Consider the following 20,316-nt stretch of genomic DNA (forward strand, 5'->3'; position numbering starts at 1 on the left):
AGCCACAAACTCACATTGTTGTGCACAGAGGAATGCCAGACTGATGCTCAAGACATCTGCAGTATAAATAGCACATAATGGCACTGCAGGAGGGAGTGTAATTAAGGCCTGTTTACCATGTTACACACAGCTACATAAATCAGAGAAGCGATAACATCTTTTACTATCAGCAGACTTTTGTTTTAATTATTTGGTGTTTTATTTCGACAATCAGGATTTTGTTATCAGTGTGCATCACAGTTTATATCAGAATTAAGAGTATTTTTATCTGCTGTGTTTCTTGTGTGTATTGAGGTTTAATACAACATTGATATTAACTTCCAATTGAAAAAAGTTTATTGTTGAAAGGAAACAGTAAAGTTATTTAATCACATAATAACTTACAGAATTATGAGCCTTTTCCACTGTATTTGGTTGCTTCGGAGGAACCAAATGCCATTATTTTTATAAATAAATACAAAAATATCCCAAATAAATACATTTAAGGACAAAACTCATGTCCTATTTATTTAAACTTTGATTAAGAAGCAACACTCCATTATGATATGGGAAAGACTGTTTGATATCTTGAAAGTTTATTTAATTTTTATTTATTTATTTGTAGGTAACTTTTGAGCTTTTTGCTGATTTCCTATTACAATTTTTTTTTTTTTGTTATTGTTGAGCCACTTAAATCTATGTCTTATTTTTCAGACATAGAAATATATACAGTATATACAAAAAACCAAAGCAATAAGTCAGAGTTCAAATACAAAGTACTATTTCATCCATTAACTAAAGAACCATTTGCTGAAATCTTGGCATGAGGTGAATGATTGAGTGGAGAAAGATGCACATCTCAGGTCCTGTGCCTGCAGTTTTTCTAAAAAATGGCATTTGGGTAATGTTTGTCCGATTAAACAGGAAAAGCTCAAAGTAAATTGATAAAAGTCCTTTAGAAAGGCTGGAAAACCATTGACCACTTTGTTGATTGCGATTCGTCTGGCTCTTTGGAAGCAAAATGTAAGCAGAAATATGAAGTTATTAAATTCTGCAGGGGAAGAAAACATGTTCAAACCACTCCCACATCTGAAAGTGTCTAATCATGGAATGCTTTCGTCATTATATCCCTCGTTCACTTACAATTCTTTTTGTTTTTCCTAAATAACTGGGAGAAATGGATCAAAGAGTTTCATTTCTTTTTGTTTTCTGTTTGCTCCCGTACAGATAACTTCTGTAAGGGATTATGTTTCAGAAAATCTAAGAAATTTTAATACAAGACAAATACAACCAGGATAAATACAAAATACAATTTTCAAATGATGATTAAAACAAACCTATACAAAGCAGGCTGGCCCCTATGTGAAAAAGTAATTGTCCTGTAAACTCAGTAACTGTTTGTTTACTGCTTGGGGAAAAGAACAGCCATCAAACATTTGTGATAACAAAGTCTTTGAAATTGCTGCGGAGGAATTTTTCACTCTTTGCATTATTATTTTCACTCCAGCCATACTGGAGGGTTTAAAAGCATAAAAACTTTAATTACGTGCCACACCATCTGAATCGGATTTACGTCCGGACTTTAACAAGGGCACTCAAAATCCTACGTTTTGTTTTGCATCCGCTCAGAGTGGATTTGCTGGTGTTCTTTGGATCATTGTCCTGCTACGTAATAAAAATGCGCTTGAGCTTAACGTTCTTTCCTTTAGGGAAATTTGTGGTTCAGTCAATTACAGCAAGTTGTACAAGTCCTAAAGCAGCAAAGCAGGCCCAGATGACCACCATTTGTTGATATGATGTCTTGAGGTCTGTCAAGATGTGTTTTTTTGGAACAAGAGCTAGGCCTTTGTGTTCTTTTTGGGAGTGATTTTTTTGTCTTTTGTGCCAAAAGGAAACCATGTTTGCCCAGTCTCTCTCTCTCTCTCTCTTTTTTTTTTTTTTTTTTGTAGAATCGTGAACTTTATCTTTAGATGTGTCAAGTGTGGTCAGCTTGCCTCAGATTTTGTTTTCAGTTCTGTTGTGAGATCTTGACTTTTTTGGTGATGTGTTCTTTGGTTGGAAAGGGCTGATTCCTGAGAACTACTGTTCATAGTTTTTCCGTTACTGGATAATGGCTCTCAAAGCCATAGAAATGGCTTTTTTTTTTTTTTTTTTTTTTTTGCACTTTCCAGACAGAAAGATGTCAATTACTTTATTTCTCACCTGTTGCTTTTTTTTTTTTTTTTTGACTGCTTTATTTCAGGTTAAATGAGAGTGATGTGATTCGACGTATAAGACTTGATTTGTATTTTTTCCCCTCTATTCAACAGAATAGTCAATGTTGTATTTACTATGGCTATCTGATAATATAAAATATATACAGATATAAAAATTTATTTGATGTGTTGGAAAAATTTCAATGTGTTGTACATATCAGTTCATGATATGTTGATATTTAATACGGACTTTTTCAGTTATTGTCTTTTGGTGCTGTGGAGTTGAACTCTTAGGAGTGAACAGCTTCAAAAACAGTAGATTGCATTTTGACAGAAGAGCTCGTTGGTTGATTTTACCACCAAGAGTGGCTGCTGCACACCTCTATTAGCACTTGACAGAACTACCCATCTGCTGTGACTCAGAGCACAGCAAGTCTTCTCAGCCTGATGAAACTTTGCCAGTGTGGGAGAAAGCTGAACAGTCCAATCTTTCTCTCCCTCTGCCAAAACAATCTCATTTAATCTTTCTCTGGCATGGTCCACCTCTCCATCGCTCCCTTCCTCCTTCCTTCCTCCGGTTTTGCAGACTTCGCTCACCAGAGTCTTAGACCCAATCACTGGGCTCTTGACTCTATTTCCCTTACCTCTTCCATCAGTTTCTGTCACTGCCATCATAACTGTAGTTTCTGTCATTACTTCTTATTAAGCTATTTTAAAAATCAACCCACACCTCACCTGACTGAATCATAGAGAAAAATAAGAGGATGCGATGAAGCTTCGTAGAGCGAAACAGCCTATTAATAATGACTCATTTCTCCTGGCAGCTCAGCCACAGCTTGGCCATAATGTCCACTTACTGAGGTAGTAAACGGAGGGAAATAATGAAGGCCTGGTGTAAAAGTGGTCATTTATAAAATTTGGTTACCCATCACACCGGCTGACCCGACACACACCCTGCTTGTGCTCCTGTATAATAACTGTCTGCCATCATTATTCATGCAGTGTCCCCCGCTGTTGTTATTACATCCTCAACCTTTCGAGTTGCCTCCCAGAGAGTTTCAGGACTAACATCCTCAGCAGCTCAGTGCAGGTGAACACTGAACCACAGAAAGAGAGAGAGAGAGAGAGAGAGAAAGAGCATCAGCTGCTGTACTGAACACGTCCATCCCATTTATCTTTCATCCGTGCTGATCAAAGGATTATAACTCATATCCCAACAATGATGAAGACAACACTTATGACGACAATCAAGCAAGCCTATGTAAGAGAACACAAAGATATGCTTAAAAACCTTTATATTTACTTTAACTACAACTTCTACACTTTTTTTTCTTCTTTTCAAAGAGCTTCACATATCTGGAATGGGAGAACATGTATTTTGTGGAATACTAAAGGAGACAAAATATCAGGTTTAAAGTGGGCTACTTGTTAAATTGCCTTTTCTTGGTAAATACAACACCCTCTCATCCATAAAGTGTTAGATCCTGTTATAGCTAAATATTTAATAGTTTGGAATGGATGGAGTATCAACCAGAAATGTGTTTGACAAGGATCGTATTCTGAACTGAAAATGAGTGGAAAACCAGCCAAATGCTTGTGTTGTTTCAGAAATATTGTGCAAGGAGGGGAAAAAAGAAAACACCTGAAAACAAAGCTTTGAAGAAATGACTGCCTTTTACAACAAATTCTACAAAAACATTTTTTTTCCATTTTAATTAATTAGAAATGAAAAAGATATCTGATTTTGGACTGTAAGCATGTCAAAGGATGTTCTTTGATTTGCTTTTATTAGAATTCAGTATAAATCAGAGGAAGAACACAAATTATTTAATGCATGACTGACAATGATTTTTAATTTTTGTCCTCTGTCATTCAATTTAAAACTACAACAAATATTATGGAGCACTTTTTTTTTTGCTGGTGAAAGCTTCAAACATTGTGTGGTTTAATTCCTTTTCATTTGTTGTGTATTCTTGTTTTATTCCTTGTAAAATGCCAATGGGTGTCTTGAAATGTATTTTTATTATGATTATAATTAATATTATTATTAATCAAGGCCAAATAGGCACAGATGCTTGCATGTTATTCCTTAGAAATAACAAATTAGCTTCAACTAGAATCTGCATCTTAGACCTCATATGATGTCTTCACATAAAATATAAATTACTATGCTCAAAAATGCTAAACATAAACTGCATTAAATATAATGCCTTCCACATATCTGACCAACCTTCATACACACACTATGCAGAAGCTCTCGTTCGGTTGATATTTTTTATTTGTACATAATGTAGTTTTCACACCTTCAGATTCTATGTAGCAGAAGAAACACATGCAAACAAAAGCAGCTGTCTAGAGAATCCAAAGGCAAGAAATAGAGGCAATTAAATGGATGGTTTTTCTAGGAATAGCAGGTAATCAGAGGCTTCCAACATGAAAATATCCACTCCCACATGAAATGACCTGTCCATGATACTGCCTGATAGAAATGTAAAGAATTATTTCCTCAGTGTTGGAAACAACATACTATTATCGCTTCTTTGTCACCCACACAGGGAGCAAATGTAGTGCAATAAACTGTCCTTTACTTCAAGCTATATGCAAATGACGGTGCAGTTACAAAGAGAGGCAAAAGCAATTTACTGTATCTTGTGATTGTATACATGTAGTGTGAAAATAGCACAGAGGCTGGACTGAAAGTCATTTTCCCATTCTGGTTGTACACCACCTCCAATTCCATTCATGTTTTTTTCATTTTGTTCAAAAGAAAACAACAAAATGTCATTAAGGGTACAGAAAGACAATCAGTGAGCAGGCTTGTTTAATAAAACGAAATATCTAAATCACTCAAGATGACAGGCTCAAGGCCGACATGCAGCAAATCGGTCAAAAAAGTCACTTTATTAATTTGGAGAAGAATAAAATTCGAAGTGGCTTTAGGTGACACAACTGAAGGTTTTTTCATCCAAGCAATTTCAAAAATACAAATAATAATGAAACCTCGTCTTTCAGCCGTGCTACAAATTTAAGCAGTGATTTGTGAGTGCTTCAAAACAAAGCATCTGAGAGGTTATAAAGAAGATTGGACTGCTGGAAATTCCTGCTTTTAGGAGGCAAGAAAAACATCCAAATCATCTTTTGATGTTTCTGTTTGCTGACAGCGCTTACAGCTGAGGAGGCTTTTCCTTCAGAAACTATTTGGTTCTGTGAGAACAAAAAATGTTCAAAAGAAATGTTCATATATTTGTATTTGTGCAAACATCTGGCATGAGAAGTGAACGTCGTAACAAAAACTAAATCTTTGAAAGGTTCTTGTAACTAGAATATGGGGCTAGTCTAAATGAAGATGATATTTCATTGTAAGTATTAGCTCTGCAGGTTTTAATTTATTTCCTCAAAAAGAAGCTTTAAAAGTCTAACAATTGAATCCATTCATCAAGAAATAAACAACCTTCTTCTTAAATTACAGTTGCAAGTCTCTCAGAGTATATTTCTACCAATTCTGCAAATTGGCTTAATCAGATTAGATTAATTGTATGTGAGAAAATTAAATTTTTACCTCCAAATCTCTATAGGACTTAGGACTGGGCTTTGACTGGACCATTTACACATAGATTTGTGGTTTGATCTAGACCAGAGGTGGGTAAGTCCAGTCCTCGAAAGCACCTTTTAAATGAGTTCTTCCCCCAGCACTTGATTAAAATGAATTTTCTTCTTACCGAGCGAGTTAGTTTAGCTGGAAGGCTTATTAAGTGTGCAATCGCCTCATTTTAGATGTTGAATTGAAAAGTGCTCTGGGAGATTTCCAAGGCACATCACTTTATAACCTTACCCTGCTTCAAACTTCACCGCAACTTTATTGTTGGTCTTTATGATGCTATTTGTTCACTAATGTTCTCCAATATACATCTGAGGCCATCATAGAGCAGCTGAGATTAAATTACACACAGCTGGACTCTATTAACTAGTTTGAGTCACATCTGGGCAATTGGTTGTGCTTGATTTTGCTTAGGACCATCAGAGTACACAAGGCTAAATTCAAATGCATTTCACACATTTCTTATTTTTATTTATAAAAACTTTTTGACATTTGTTCATTTTCCTTCAATTTCTCAATAATGCACCTCTTTAAGCAAATCTATCAGATAAAATCCTCATAAAATACATTTAAAAGACCTTGACAAAATATTACATTAATTCTTGATCATTTACCCTAGAAGAGACTACAAATATTCAAATTTCTTTATGATTTAAGTCTTTTAATAAAGATTACTCAAAGAATTAGCAATACTATGTATAATGAACTACAAAGAAGACTGGAGCCTCAAAAAAAAAAGAAAATGAGTTCCTAACAATCCTGAAGTTGGTTGTCAACTATATCTTGACCAACTAAATTAAATGAACTTCTGTAAATGGGCATTATTACATGTTTTCCAGGCACATAGTGCCATTCTGTAGCACAATGAAGTAACTATTTACTTTCAGATGTCATCAAAATACTGTAAATTGGGCTTCTGTCTCTTTAAAAACTCTGGCTTTTTCTGAAACTCTGTCTTCAAAAAGTCATTACAACATGGCTCCTCTTTTAACCCTGTGACAGCAGCACCAGCTGAATGGTTACCACGAGAAATTAAGGGATTTCTCAAACATGCATGAAAGAATCAAGGCAACACTCCCTGTATGTTCAAAAAAGCACAGAAAAGTCAATTTTACATCATACTGTCCCTTTATGGATGAAGTTGCTGACCCAAGTGTTTCTTAGCAGAGTAAAAAGCTGCCCTTTTTGCAGATGTGAACATGCTGGATGGAGTTCACCACATGCAGATGGGGAGTGAGTCCCTCCACGACCAGAGAAAAGTCAGAGCTTATTATACACGCGATGTCTGGGAGTGACTGATAGAGGGGGGAGACAGATTTGCAGAAAGTACAACGACCAGAGGACGTTGTTCTGACTTTGATTCAGCGTTCAGTCAGTAATGATGACTGATGTTTCAAACTGGACACTGACTCATCAGTCTTCTGTTCTGTCCCTGATCAACGCTGATTAGAGGGAGACCAGTGCGGATGCTCCCTTGAATCAGTGATTGCCCTTACATTTGTTCGACACATTCTCCCTTTAATTAAAGGCAACTGCGAACCCCGTCGTGCGTGTCCTCACACACACACATACACACAAACACAAAGCGAATGATATGCTTTATTAAAGAAACATGAGCTCCAGGCTTCCCATTGAGCCCTCTTTCACTTTCTTGCAGCTCTTCTCTAGAGTTGGCAGCCAGAGGTTTTGCTTGTGGCAAGGAGTTGCTCTATGAGCTGGAACTGCTGCAACACACATATGCACACACACACACACAAAGCTGCTACAGTGTACAACTCACCATCATTCTTTCTGCAAAAATGACCTTTATTTTAGCCAACAAATACATAAGATCATATGGAAGGTCTTGAAAGAGGAGGAAACATTAGATGTCATACTCCTCAAACAATTTGGTTAATTTTTTAGCTCATTCACAGACATAAATATGTTGCCATTTGTTTTACTGCAATGCACATTTAATAGCTTAAATGTTTGTGGGGGAGTAGCTATAAATCTGCAAGACCCTTTTGTTACAACTGCACTGATGCTTTCTGAATGTTTAACATAACAATCACTTTATGGAGAGAAAAATTAAGAAAAAGTACATGCAGAGCATATCGAAAACATTATGAACTCCAAATGCAAAACTACAAGATATGAATTAATTCATGACAGATTACTTAACTCTGTAAAAAGAGATTAACTATGGCAGCTTGATGACAATAACTTTGCTAAATGAATCCCAAATAAAATGTGATTATTTGTGATGTTTCTCACAATAAAAACAAAAGATTCGTGATTGGACAGTTGAAAAGGTGGAAAATTTTGGCAACACATTTCAGGAGCAGGTTTCCTGAGCAGAAAATAAATGAGAGAAGGCTACAAAGGTCAACAGAGATTGTGGAACAGTTACTGCAGAAGACATCCAAAGAAAATCAAGCCGGGCTGCAGCTATCTGCAGAGATAGCTTAAGTCTATGCCCTGCAGGACAAACGTTTGCCTCAATAGTATTTAGCTTTATAAGTACATTTAAGCTGCAGTTTGTTGTTATGAAACCATGTAGCAGATTGGTTTTAAGGCAGAGAGCTGTCTTGTTTAATTAATGTGTCCAGTTGCAACTTTTTCCTCATTTTTTACTAAATTCAGTATCAACTGTGTGTTTTAGAGGTTCTGTTTGTTATGTTGCTTGGCTTTCCTTGAGGTAAAACAGCTTTGTGTTTTAGCCTTCAAAAGAAGTAAACTAAAGGTAAAATGCCAAGTTGTCTGCTCGTATTTCCCATCCGGAGCTGTGTTCGTCCCTCTTTTCCCCCACAGATGAGCCTGAGGACGTCACAGAAGTCATTCTGGATGAAGTTCTGTCGACAGACAGTAGATCTCTCTGGGAATGTAGAGTAGCCGTTTATTTATAGACAATGAAAAAAGAACACACCAAATACAGTAAAACACAGTGAAACCCCTGTCTTGCAGTTGCTTTCATACCTCTGCAACAGGAAACACTGTATATTAAAAATAGATTTCAGTCAAAGGAGTTTTGTCATATCACTGCCATGCACAAACCACAGTACATATCCAACAACATATCCACAAAGCTAATAATGAGAAAATAATGTAATTTTTATCCAAAAGCAAAGCATTTTAGCAAAAAAATAATCAAAACGTAGCATTTTAAATCTGCATTGTGTTGGCACATTGCCTTCATTGCTATGCCTACCTATCTGAGCAAAATAATTTTAAATCTTCTCATTAGTAAATTGCATCAACAACTCTGTCATTGGGTGAATCAGATTTTTGATCATCTTGAGTAAGTAAGACTCTTAAAGGGGAAAAATAGCTCAACTAGTAATTTTTGTGTATTATTTCAATTCCAGATTAATTTTGTTATTCCGTCTGGTCTTCCGGTTACTGTTGTCCTGCCTTCCCAATGTTCATTTCATGCAATGCACACTCAATTACATTTTCTGAAAACATTTCCCAGAAGGGATGAACAGATTGCAAAATATGTAACATGTTTCTTTCAATTTTCTGGTTCATGTGACCTTTCCCTGAGCTCATAAAAACTAATCACATTGAGCGACATGCCTGCTAATGAACACTCGTCCATGTTCCTCTTGGCGCATTTTCATTTATGGTGAATTAAAACCTGTTTAGAGTCAATCAAAAAAAAACTTGTGTGTCTCGGACTAATCCAATGTGAAAAGTTCAAAAACAAGTTGAAGCAAAAAGGTCTAAGCAATGTCACAGTTGATTCAATCACATTTTTATTATCTAACCTCTGGGATGAATGACTACATGGCAGCACAAGCTTTCTTCACCTCAACGCGTTGTAAAACAAGACAACTGTCACACTCCCTGATTTGATCGCTTGTAGCACTTTTAATTACTGATGGAGCTCGACTCGAGTACAGGGTCCTTATCAAAGGCCCAGACTTTGATAGATGAAGCAGCAGACACAATGAATATGAGGAAATGAGGACATCACTGGAGGTCGTAATGTGCATGTCAACAAAAGGAAGTGTAATCAAACCCAGATTTGTGTGTCTGGTTATCAGATCTCATCTCTGGAAACACAGATCATCGGCTGAGAAAATCACTGCTAATTGGATCAAAATGGCTCCGATACTCTCCGGACATAAATCATGTCAGCATGTCATTTAGAGCTGCTCTGTTTGTATTGGTGACTGAGTTACACAGATTCGTGTCACAGTGAATGAGTACTGACTTTAAAGCAGCTTGAAAAAGCAGCAGCCTTTAACTTCTCTATATATGACATTAAATTAGCAAGACTGCTTATTTTTGGAGCAGCAGTTCTCTAGGCTTTCAAAACAGCCACAAAAGTTTTACTTTGGTAACTTTTTTCTTCATCCATTTATTTGTATTTCAGTCTTTCTAAGATATTTTTCATAATTCCTTTGGTTTGTTTGCTTGTTAGGCCCTTTAACCTTGCCAACTTTGGGACCTTTGACTGATGACCCATGTCCAGTTGTCAGGCAGAGTCCACCAGACGTTTACTGAAACACATGATGCTGAGGGTTACCACAACATATGAAATATAACCAGGACCGACCATCGTACTCAACAGTGCACATAAAGAGCTTTTTTTTATCATCTTTTGTTTCATGACCAAAACATGCAATTCCAGTCAAAGTTCAACTTCAGCTCCCAGTTTCCATATCATTACATTTGTGATGGCAGGACAGAGAAGAATCTATTTTTCCTGGCATTTTTTTCAAACTATCAAACCTGGCAAGTAGAGAAAGACTTACGCTTGTTGTGGTTAATAGGAATTTTACAAGCATCTAATTCATGCTACCCACTACAAGCATCAGCTGTGAGTATGACAGAAGATACAGAATAATTTGTCATTAAATGCGAAATGTCAGTGCTTCACCATTAGAAAGACAGATTTCCTTAGCTCATTCTGCCCACTTCACATTTTCTTCTTCATGTCATTTTTCATGACAGCACAAAAAGGCAGCAATGCTTAAAGAAAAATCATTTTACTGTGAAAAATCACCTTATCAAGATAAGTGGAGAAAAGAAAGAGATTTACCAAGGGATTATTTAATGATTAAATGAAATGATAAACATCCTGTTTTATAACAACAGGGTTACCGGGAAAGCATGACGTTTCTTGTCCTGCCAGTTGACTTAATGTGCAGGACAAAATAGTCAATTATGCAGTGGTCCAGTGGAGAAAAAAGCTTCCACGCAAATATCAGACTGTGTGAGGAAAAAAAAATAAAACAAACACTTTCAATCTCTGTCTTCTTGGATGACTTTCAGCTTGCTGGTCACTGCTGTGTCTGTTCCAGTTTCCTAGAAACTGAGGACTCCTGCCTGCAAAGCCCATTTGAAAACCAGATCATTTTTGCGTTGGTAAATTTTTGCCACCATATATGATACAATACACCACAGAGCTTTATTAGTTCACATGCTGTCTCTACTATATTGAAGTTTTATTATTGCTAATGGAGTTGCTGTACTATAAAACTTTCCCTTGAACCAAACAGTGGGTAAAGTCAGGATAAGACACCTCAAACACAGCCTGGGGAACAAGACACAGGAGAAATAAATGGCATATTAGTGCAATAAAAGGTCACTTCTGTGGGATCTAGAAAGGGTAAAAGTTGGTCTTTTGAATGACTCGTTTTAATCTTACTTTCAAAATAAAATCCAATTTGTGTGTCAGAAGTTTTAATTTAGCTTTTTTTCTCGTTGGAATCAAAAGTTCCATAATTTTTTACATTTGTGCCTCACAATGAATGCAACCAAATGAAATTGTCAACCTAATGACCTAATCCAGTCAAAAATTACCACTAATTTCTGTGAGTGCTGCATGCAGTTTGAAACACAAACAACAGGATGAAAATGTAACCTTTCTTGAAATTATTTCAGCAATCTGATTACAAAGCAATCTGTTTTTCCCAAGTATATATTTTGTTGAGACAGCAGAAAACCCTCTGGAGAATTTACACCAAGCAGGTGTGCACATGTACTGCTTTGCAAGCTGCATTTATTTATGTATGGAGGTGGAGAAAGCGGAAATAAGCCGTCAATTGGGAGTCACAGTCATTTCCAGCCATCAGCAAGTACTGTACAGATATGCCAGTGAATCCGGTAAGTCCACTTCTTTAATGTCGCATTTTAGATTAATTAAAAGCATGAAGGCCAGCACAGAATCCATTTTCAGCATTTTTTATTATGCTTATCAGCACTGACAGTACACCATATTCTCCAGATTTATTCTGCAGTTTGCAGTAGATACAGGAGTGTAAATGCAAGACAAATCTTGCCAATCAAGTCCAAAATTATGGGGAGGATTTTCAATCTACTTTTATACCAAGCACAGACACAACTTTTTAAAAATAGTTTCTATTTTTTTCGAAGAAATGAGGAATGAAAATAAGTTTCAGTTGTTTCCGATTGGTTATGTAATGCAATATGTTCACCAAATTCCATCTCTGATTGGCTGACTAGTTGTGGCGACGTCTCACTATGACTGAGACAGAAACTGAGAATCAGTCTCAGAAAGAATCAGAACCACAAGAAGCCTTGTTTGTCTGATCAGAACCAGGCCTGATTGAAGTTGTCTATTAGTTGCTGAACTGTTTCTTTCTCCCCCCACATCCAATTAAGCCGGGAAGATAAGCCTCAGCTTTACTAGCAAGGCTTGCTTTTGCCTTGTACATCATGTTCCACAAGAATCTGCATAGTGGGTAACCACTAATACCAGAGTCAGCTTCAAGTAAAAGGCGACACAGCAGCCTGGTTTTGGACCACACAAGGCATTCTCTGTTCTGTTTGACTGTGGTAGATTGCCAAAGCCAAGAGGACATTTTCAAACGAACTTGAGAGTATGGATCCATCCTCTGCATTAGTTCCCCTTCTTAAGAGTAAAATTTGATCTTAGAATTTCTGATTAGTTTAAAATCCACCTTCTTTAAACTTTTAAGAAAGGTCAAGAAATTCTTTGATTAAAATGTAAGCTTTTGATCAGATAGGAAAACATTGTGAACATTCATTTCGTCCCACTTTTTCACTGCAGATTTTTTTCCTAACCTTATTAAAATGCTACGTTCTGTGATGAAATAATGAGTCAATATCGAAATTTAGTCCAAACGTGACATTTATCAAGGCAATAACTTATTATGCTTATGAATCTTGAAATAAGTACATTTTGCCTTTTTCCATCAGTTTGTATTTTTGATAGAAATGTCAGCATCTGACATTTTGAATGTATTTTCCAAAAGTTTTACAAAAGTATCAGACACTTATTGTCTTATTGTCGTATTGTATCGTCACTTATTGTCACAGTTTCACTGTGATGCTAAAACTGCAATTTTGTTGCAAATATTTTCATTAATTAATGAAATGAGCTTAATTAATTTAATTATGGACAAAAACTGGACAGCATTTGGAACGTTTAGTGTTTTGAAAAGATAACAGTTCCATAAATTATGCTGCCACCTCTGTGATTTTCTCTGAGGATTGTTGAGTTGTTTTTGCATTAAGCATATCTTGAGTCAAATGAACTTGACTCAAAGTTCAGTTTGGTTTCATCAGGCCAATTTTAGCCAAGCTTAAATGTTTTCTTTGGAAGGTTTGTACTCCTACTAATTTGTCCAGACATGTAGAAAAAAAAGAGAAGATTTTTATCACATGTAGAACACAACCAGAGCTTGGCAGAAAATCCTGGAGCTCCGTCAGCATTGCCATCAGCTGGTTGGCATCTCTGCTTTGACTGTCTTCAGTGCACCATGGTAGATATATAAAACCATGGTGTTTTTACATCCTCATGACTGAAACATTTCTACTACAAGTCTCTTTTAAATCTTGTAACAAATTACAAACTCATATTGCAAATTACGATTTCAGATGAAAGAGAAAATGTAAAAGCGATACAATTAGAGTTGCAGTTTGTTCCTGGTTAGCAGATTCAGTATTACTACAGATAGGTGTATACACAACAAGACAGGAATATTAAATTAAAAATGTATTCATGAAAGTTTTAGTTTAAGGGCTTCCCACTATTGTAACCAGATCATTACATTCATTTTATGCTAACAGGGTTTTGTTTTATAGTTGAATTGAGCTAGATCACATTGTGGTCTCATTTTGTAACGCAACAAAAACTTGATATGACTGGTTTGTGTAAACTTAAATATTGACTATTGTACATTAATATAATTTAAAGAAGTCTATCAGCCTGCTACTATTGTTACAGCAAATAACTCACTTAATCTCAACCAGGGCCCCGGTTGAAAAGAAAAGTAAAACAGGCCAAGGACAGTAAGGAATAATAATAGAAGGCGGCAGAGGAGCTGATTTTGTTTGCACCTGTGCAGAAGGCGTCTTCTCGTCATCTACTTTCTCCTGTTGGTTTGGCATGCATGTGCGTTTCTGCTATGAAAAGCCTTAAAACAAGGCCATGGGAAAAGAAGAAACTGGAGTGGTTAAAGGTTTTGGGTCATCTATTCTGGAACATGCAGGCTAAAACAGGACATGACGACTGTAGTTAACCTACTTTGATTTATTGCCTTGTTTCGTTTTCTTTGCATGGCGAGAGTGCAGGTTTTTTTTTTTTTAAATTTGGATTTTCTGTGAATAAGACTGGAAAAAAGTGGATTACTATTTAAATTAAAAACACCACAGCTGAATAATGAATTTTCCAAAGTAACCAGATATGACGGGGTTGCATCGTTTGGGCTTTGAAGTAGTGCAGAAATTTAAATTACTTCATCATTGGCATGGATCTTGCACTCATTCGTAGCATTTAATTATGTCTTTGAACCATTTTTTTCACTGTGGCTTGATAATATAACATACATACTTTTTAATTGTGTGTTTTCTGTAATACACACAGAGAAACTGCACATACAGGCTCAAATAGATTAATAATAAATGTGGAGGTCTTCAGAGTGTGAATGTCTCATCAGAAGAAGAAGATATCCTTTTTAAATGAAAAAAATTTAAAAGGTGTTCAGGAGCAAGCAGTGGTACACAGCAATGGTATCATGATGCTGATGTTCCAGTTTGAGGTCCGATTCTGGGGCATTGCAAAAAACAAATGGAATAATACAGGTGAACTGCCAAATAAACACCTCAACCCCATTGAACTATCCCAAGAAACCAGCCAGTTTGGTGGACCAGAGAAATTCCCTATTATGTTAAAATGTATTCATACAGATCTTATTTGCTACATCTTGCATCATTTTGAGCCCCCACAAAAGAGACATAAATTATTAAAACCCAAAGTATATTAAATTTATGCCTCAAAACTTCAGAGTAGAACATTAAGCTAATGCAAATTTAATCAAACAACCTGGCTTAAATTTTGCAACTCTAGGGGCAGAAATGTTATCCTAAGAAAATAGTTTGAAGTGGTTTTTCTTCAGTAAATGTCAAAATATTTTTTAGAATTACTTAATGTACTCTTTATGCAAATATCACAAGTTTAATTATCTGAAGGTATGTCTTGCCTAAAGTCAAAGAAATCTCATTTGAAACCTGTCAGGGTGGAGAAAGATTCTGTCGAATTTATTCCTCCCAGCTTTTGAGACAAGATGTAAAGACTACCCTAAAAAGTTAAAGGTCATGCTTTATGGGTAATTGGCATGGCATTTCCTGAAAGCAGTCCTAAAGCTGAGGTTTACAGTTCAATTCATAGATTTTACTAAATAGCTTATTTGATTGCAACAGGAAATACAGTATCTGTGCCACTGATGAAAGCCAGCAACATCTCAACTTCATAATAGCAGAAACTTTTCAGCTTAAGCTAAAAACAATGTTCACCTTTCTGAAACATCTAGCTTTCCTTAGCATTTGACTGAAAGCCACACTGCACATCCAAAGCAATTTTAACTTGAAGAGGCAGTCATTAAGAGGCTTTTATCTTCACTTTGTAAATAAGCTTTACAGCTAGTACACCGAAGACAATTAGATGATTCAGAGAACAGCTAAAGCTAGCTGTATCTGCAAATGGAAACTGTGAGCTCGACTGAACATGAAGGTCAGCTGTTGTAACTTAATGTATGGGCTACGGAGCGGCTGAGCAGATAGCCAGAGGCTGAAAAGTGGAGAAATTGACCTTCAGAATAGGGGTGAGAAACAGCATTCAAACTATCTGTCAGCCAGTTGCGGATCTTTGAAATTAGATCCTGCTTCACTGAACAAGACATTTTAAACAAACTTACGACCTATTCAAAGACTACAATGATAAAAAAATATTCTATTTTCACCTGCTAAAGGTCATTACAAATCAGATTTTAAGGCTTCAAGAAACATGTTCATCCTTAAAGGCCAAATTCATATCAGTTTGAAAATTAAATCAGAAAATATATTTTAATCTAAATCTGAACTCAACTTTATAACTTGATTCGTTTCATTTTGATTGGAAGATTTCAATTTGAGAACATGCACATCACTGACCAGGAAAGCTAAAATAACTCACTTTTACTTAAGCCACAACTAGCAGGTCTTATTTTTACAATGTTAAGCCATTTTTCAAACACATTCAAGCCTTCATCTGACCAAATATGCAGACTTTGTTCTAATCCAATCCACCCCCAAAGTTACTGTGATTCAGCCTTTAGTCATGTGCAGTTTTGTTCATTTCTATTGAGTGCCAACCAAAATCTGCAGCTCAAGCAGGCACACAAGGGCTGCAGGAGGACAGCAGCTGTTTGAGTGGGCAATCAAGATGCTTACCATTGCAATTAAAGGTTAATGAATAGCTGATAACTTGTTACAGATTGGCAGACCCTGCAACAGAATACCAAGTCAATAACAGCTTTAGGTTAAACTTACTTTATTGGGTCAGTGAACAAGAAATATAAGAATAAAGGAACTTAGTTTTCTCCATGTCCTCAAATCATAAAATTAGTTAAACTAAATAAAAGGGCCCCAATTAATCCAACAAAACAAAATGCAGTCATTGTGTGCATTAACTTCTCACTGGTGCAGCCTCTAGGCCCTCAAAAGGACAGGGCTGCTTGATCCCAAACAAGTCTCGCAGGTTGACTTCTGGGTCCACATAGTGAGGGATCTTGCGTTCGTTGAACAGGCCCGCGAGGTTCGCTTCTACTTTAGCACGTCTGGAAATTCGCATCCGAAGTGCAAAGAGGCGACCCAGGTTCTCCTCGACCAATGGCTGACTGTTTCCATTCAGGCGCTTCTGCCAGGCTTTCTTTGGTCTCTTCCATTTCTGTTGGGGTAAAATAAAGTTAAAATGAAAAAATTCTCAACAAAGGTTATAGTTTTAAGCATTACCTTCATTATGGTGGCAGTGGGATCATGGCGAAGAAGGTGCCTTTGCAAACTTTCCTGTGGGATAAAACATACTTATTTTTTATTCTAATAAAATTTAATCATGTTTATTATGAAGGCAACATTTTCGGACACCAACCCTCATGGCAAACATCCGAAGGCAGTCAGGGAAGGAACACTTATACTTCAACAACTGAAGGTGAACCTTGCGAATGTGGTGCTCCAGGTTAAAGGTCGTGGAGAAATAGGCCTGGCAGTTCTCTTTTGGACACATGAGTACAGGCTTATGGGTAGCATGACTTTGTTTGTGTCTTCGCAGAGAACCGGCTTTCTTAAAGACCTTCTTGCAGACCGAGCAGGTAAAAGTAGCTGTGAACCACAAGTGATTAATCAGACGCTGCATCCAAGTCATGATGATTTTTAGCCAGACTTGACCTAAGAGAAACGCTTATTCAGATTGAGAAAGTCACATTTCCTTTGACTTTCTGAATCACATTTAATAAAGTGATTAAAAGTTTGATAATGCACCAGTCACTTTCTGGTATAAGATTTCATGCAAAACTGCAAATCTCAAATTAATGTTTGCTTATCAACACAGTCTGAGCCAGCTCTTGTTCCAGCTGCATTTTTAAACATGGCAAGTAATTTTTTTTTACCTGGGTGTTTGGCCATGTGTTTCAGAAGTTTTCCCCAGGTGTGTTCAAGCACCTGGCAGCCATCATGATGGCAGCGATAACCTAACAATACAAAAAAGATAAAACCTTCTCCTGAGAACATTTTAAGACTTCTTTTCACAGATTAAGAAATGCCAGCAGTCAGCCAGTAGGAATCAAACCTGCATGCTTCTTCTCATGGGCTTTGCGGGCAATGTGGGAGTTGAATGTTTTTGAACATCCACCTTTAGAACATCTGTGCATCCAGACAGTGAAAAAACACTGAACATTAGGAAAATGTTACAAAAAGTAGCAGTTCAGGGGTGGGCAACTCGAGGGCCGGTCTCCTGCAACTTTTAGATGAGTCTACTTCAACACACCTGAGTCAAATGAGGTCATTAGCTGGACTCTGGAGAACTTGCCTGCACTTAGGAGGTGCAGTCAGCTGTAACTCTTGGAGACATCCAAGAGTTGCAGGACACTGGCCCTTGAGGACCAGGATTGCCCACCCCTGAGTTAAAGTGTAGTAAATAGCATTTTCTTTTAATGAAAGCTAATTTCGTACATACTTGAACACTGCTGGCACATTATGCTCCTGTAAGTGCAATTTCAACATTCTACGCTTCTTGAAGCTGAGGGTGCAATTCGGTTGACTGCACTACAAAGGAAAACAGATTTTTTTTTTTATTCAAGTTCCTTAATTGAATCAAACTGAACGCTACTTTGTCGCCATCTAGTGGGAGAACGTAGCCGACACAAACCTCGAAAATCTTTTCTTTATCTCCATGAGCGAGGCGCATATGCCTTTTCAGCTTGTGCGCGACGAAGAAAGCCTTTGCGCAACCTGTAATATTGCATCTGGACACCAGAAATAAGAATGAGGTGCCTGTTAATGAAGTGCATTTTATGTTTGGTGTACTTACTGGAACTGCCTCTTCCCTTCATGCTGAAGCAAGTGGCGTCTTAGGTGGCATTTCCGCTTGAAGCTACGACCGCATCCAGCGATGGCGCACAGACACGGGCGCTGTGGAGACGCATGTTACCAGCGCCTGTTTTAAAACAAGTGATGCGAGAGTTACTTAAAGCATTTGCCTTACTGCTCCGGTGTGCACAGTCTCGTGTTCCTTCAGCTTCCACTCCCTTGGGAATGTTGCTCCACAGTCAGCGTGTGTACAGCTGAACCATGGCGACCTGTCCGGAATACCGTTCATCATCATCCAATATCCAAAGTCTTTGTGCTGGGAGGCCGCCGCGTTTTCACAGCTTCTCTTATATCATCTCGAACACAATTAACTCTAATTAGTGAGCAGCCGGTGAGTCAGGTTTTTTTTTTTTTTTTTTCAACTTCAAAACAAAAGCTGGACCTAATTAACCTAATTAACCGAACAGGGAACACTGACATCAGACACCAGCTGCTTACCATGGGACTCATGGTGAGTATAGAAGTGAGGTAAATGCCACAAGGTGTTGAAATGGTTTACATGCTCATAACCCGAAAAAATAGTATTTTCTTGCATTACTTAACAAGTAAGATTTTTTTTTAAAATTTCAGTCTGTTTTAAGTTGATTCGATTTCCAGACGACATTACATTTGAAGAAAAGTTCAAAATCTGTCGATGCTCTTTATTTTTAAATGTAAATGTAATGTAGCTTTGTGAACGGTAGAGGGCAATGTATTACTTTCATAGTAACATGTTGTATGGTGCTATGATTCAATCAACTTAAATCAACTTTATGCCAAATAATTTTGTAGAGTTTTCATCCCATTATGTCATTTGGTTCAAGGATAAATGTTTCTATTATGATCTCATTTGTCTAAAAGACTTTGTTTGTCTCAACATTAAGATGAGATATATGCGATGTTTTACATCTGTGACAACCATTCTGTAGGTTTTTCTTTAGTCAATTATGAAATATTTGTCAACTTGAAAATGTTTTGTCAACTTACCAAAGTTGATACCCAGCAGTGGGTCTGTGTCTTAAAGGGGGAAAAAAATAATTTTGACGTCTTTCTTCTCAGACATTGAATGGCCTGATAAGAAAATGTATTACCCTCTATTTTATACTTCCAGCAAATAAAATTCTCATGGAAATGTTCATTTTTTTTTTCAGGTACTCGATTTAAAAGACTTCTATATTGATTCATTGAACAGTGAATTAAATATTTTTGTGACTCTACTCACAGCTAATTAAAACCAAAAATTAGTTTTTTGGAAAATATAAAATAATTTTTCTGACACGTGTTGCTCGACGGTATCTGTAGTCATTACATGATTGTGGATTTCTTGTATGAGTTACTGCATCCATGCAGTGTGGCATGGAAGTGATCAAACTGCAGTATTGCTAAGGCTTTGGGAAACCCAGGATATTTCACTGGCCAATCAAGGACATTGATATCTTGGGCTTTAAAGCTGGTATTTGTACATTTTGAAATGTGACTCTTGGAAAAATTGACTCCATCCCAGTGCATCTTCCCCAAACTTTCAAATGGACTTGCTTCATGCATTTTTAAAAGGTTTCTGTCATCCCTACTGCTTTTGTAGCTTTTACTGCTACACTTTTTCCTTGGACCAAACTTTCCTTCAATGTGGTATGCTTGGATGTATCACTCGGTGCACAGCCATTTTCCTTAGCAACAACCTTTTGT

The 20,316-nt window shown here is 36.9% G+C and overlaps 1 protein-coding gene across 1 annotated transcript; it reads right to left on the minus strand.

Annotated features, from left to right (window-relative positions):
- Window positions 1–16,569: 16,569 nt before the first annotated feature.
- On the minus strand, window positions 16,570–18,947 carry 42sp43 (P43 5S RNA-binding protein). Its single transcript, XM_055052046.1, has 9 exons — window positions 18,767–18,947; window positions 18,593–18,693; window positions 18,431–18,527; window positions 18,239–18,327; window positions 17,852–17,925; window positions 17,673–17,753; window positions 17,156–17,385; window positions 17,020–17,073; window positions 16,570–16,954 (listed from the first exon to the last, which is right to left on the minus strand). Exons 1-9 carry the CDS (start codon window positions 18,884–18,886, stop codon window positions 16,694–16,696), a joined length of 1,107 nt encoding a protein of 368 aa, XP_054908021.1. The 5' UTR covers window positions 18,887–18,947; the 3' UTR covers window positions 16,570–16,693.
- Between the last annotated feature and the right edge of the window lie 1,369 nt (window positions 18,948–20,316).

Source organism: Poeciliopsis prolifica, unplaced genomic scaffold, assembly GCF_027474105.1.
Source record: "Poeciliopsis prolifica strain line A6 unplaced genomic scaffold, Auburn_PproV2 SCAFFOLD034, whole genome shotgun sequence".
Lineage (NCBI taxonomy): Eukaryota > Metazoa > Chordata > Actinopteri > Cyprinodontiformes > Poeciliidae > Poeciliopsis > Poeciliopsis prolifica.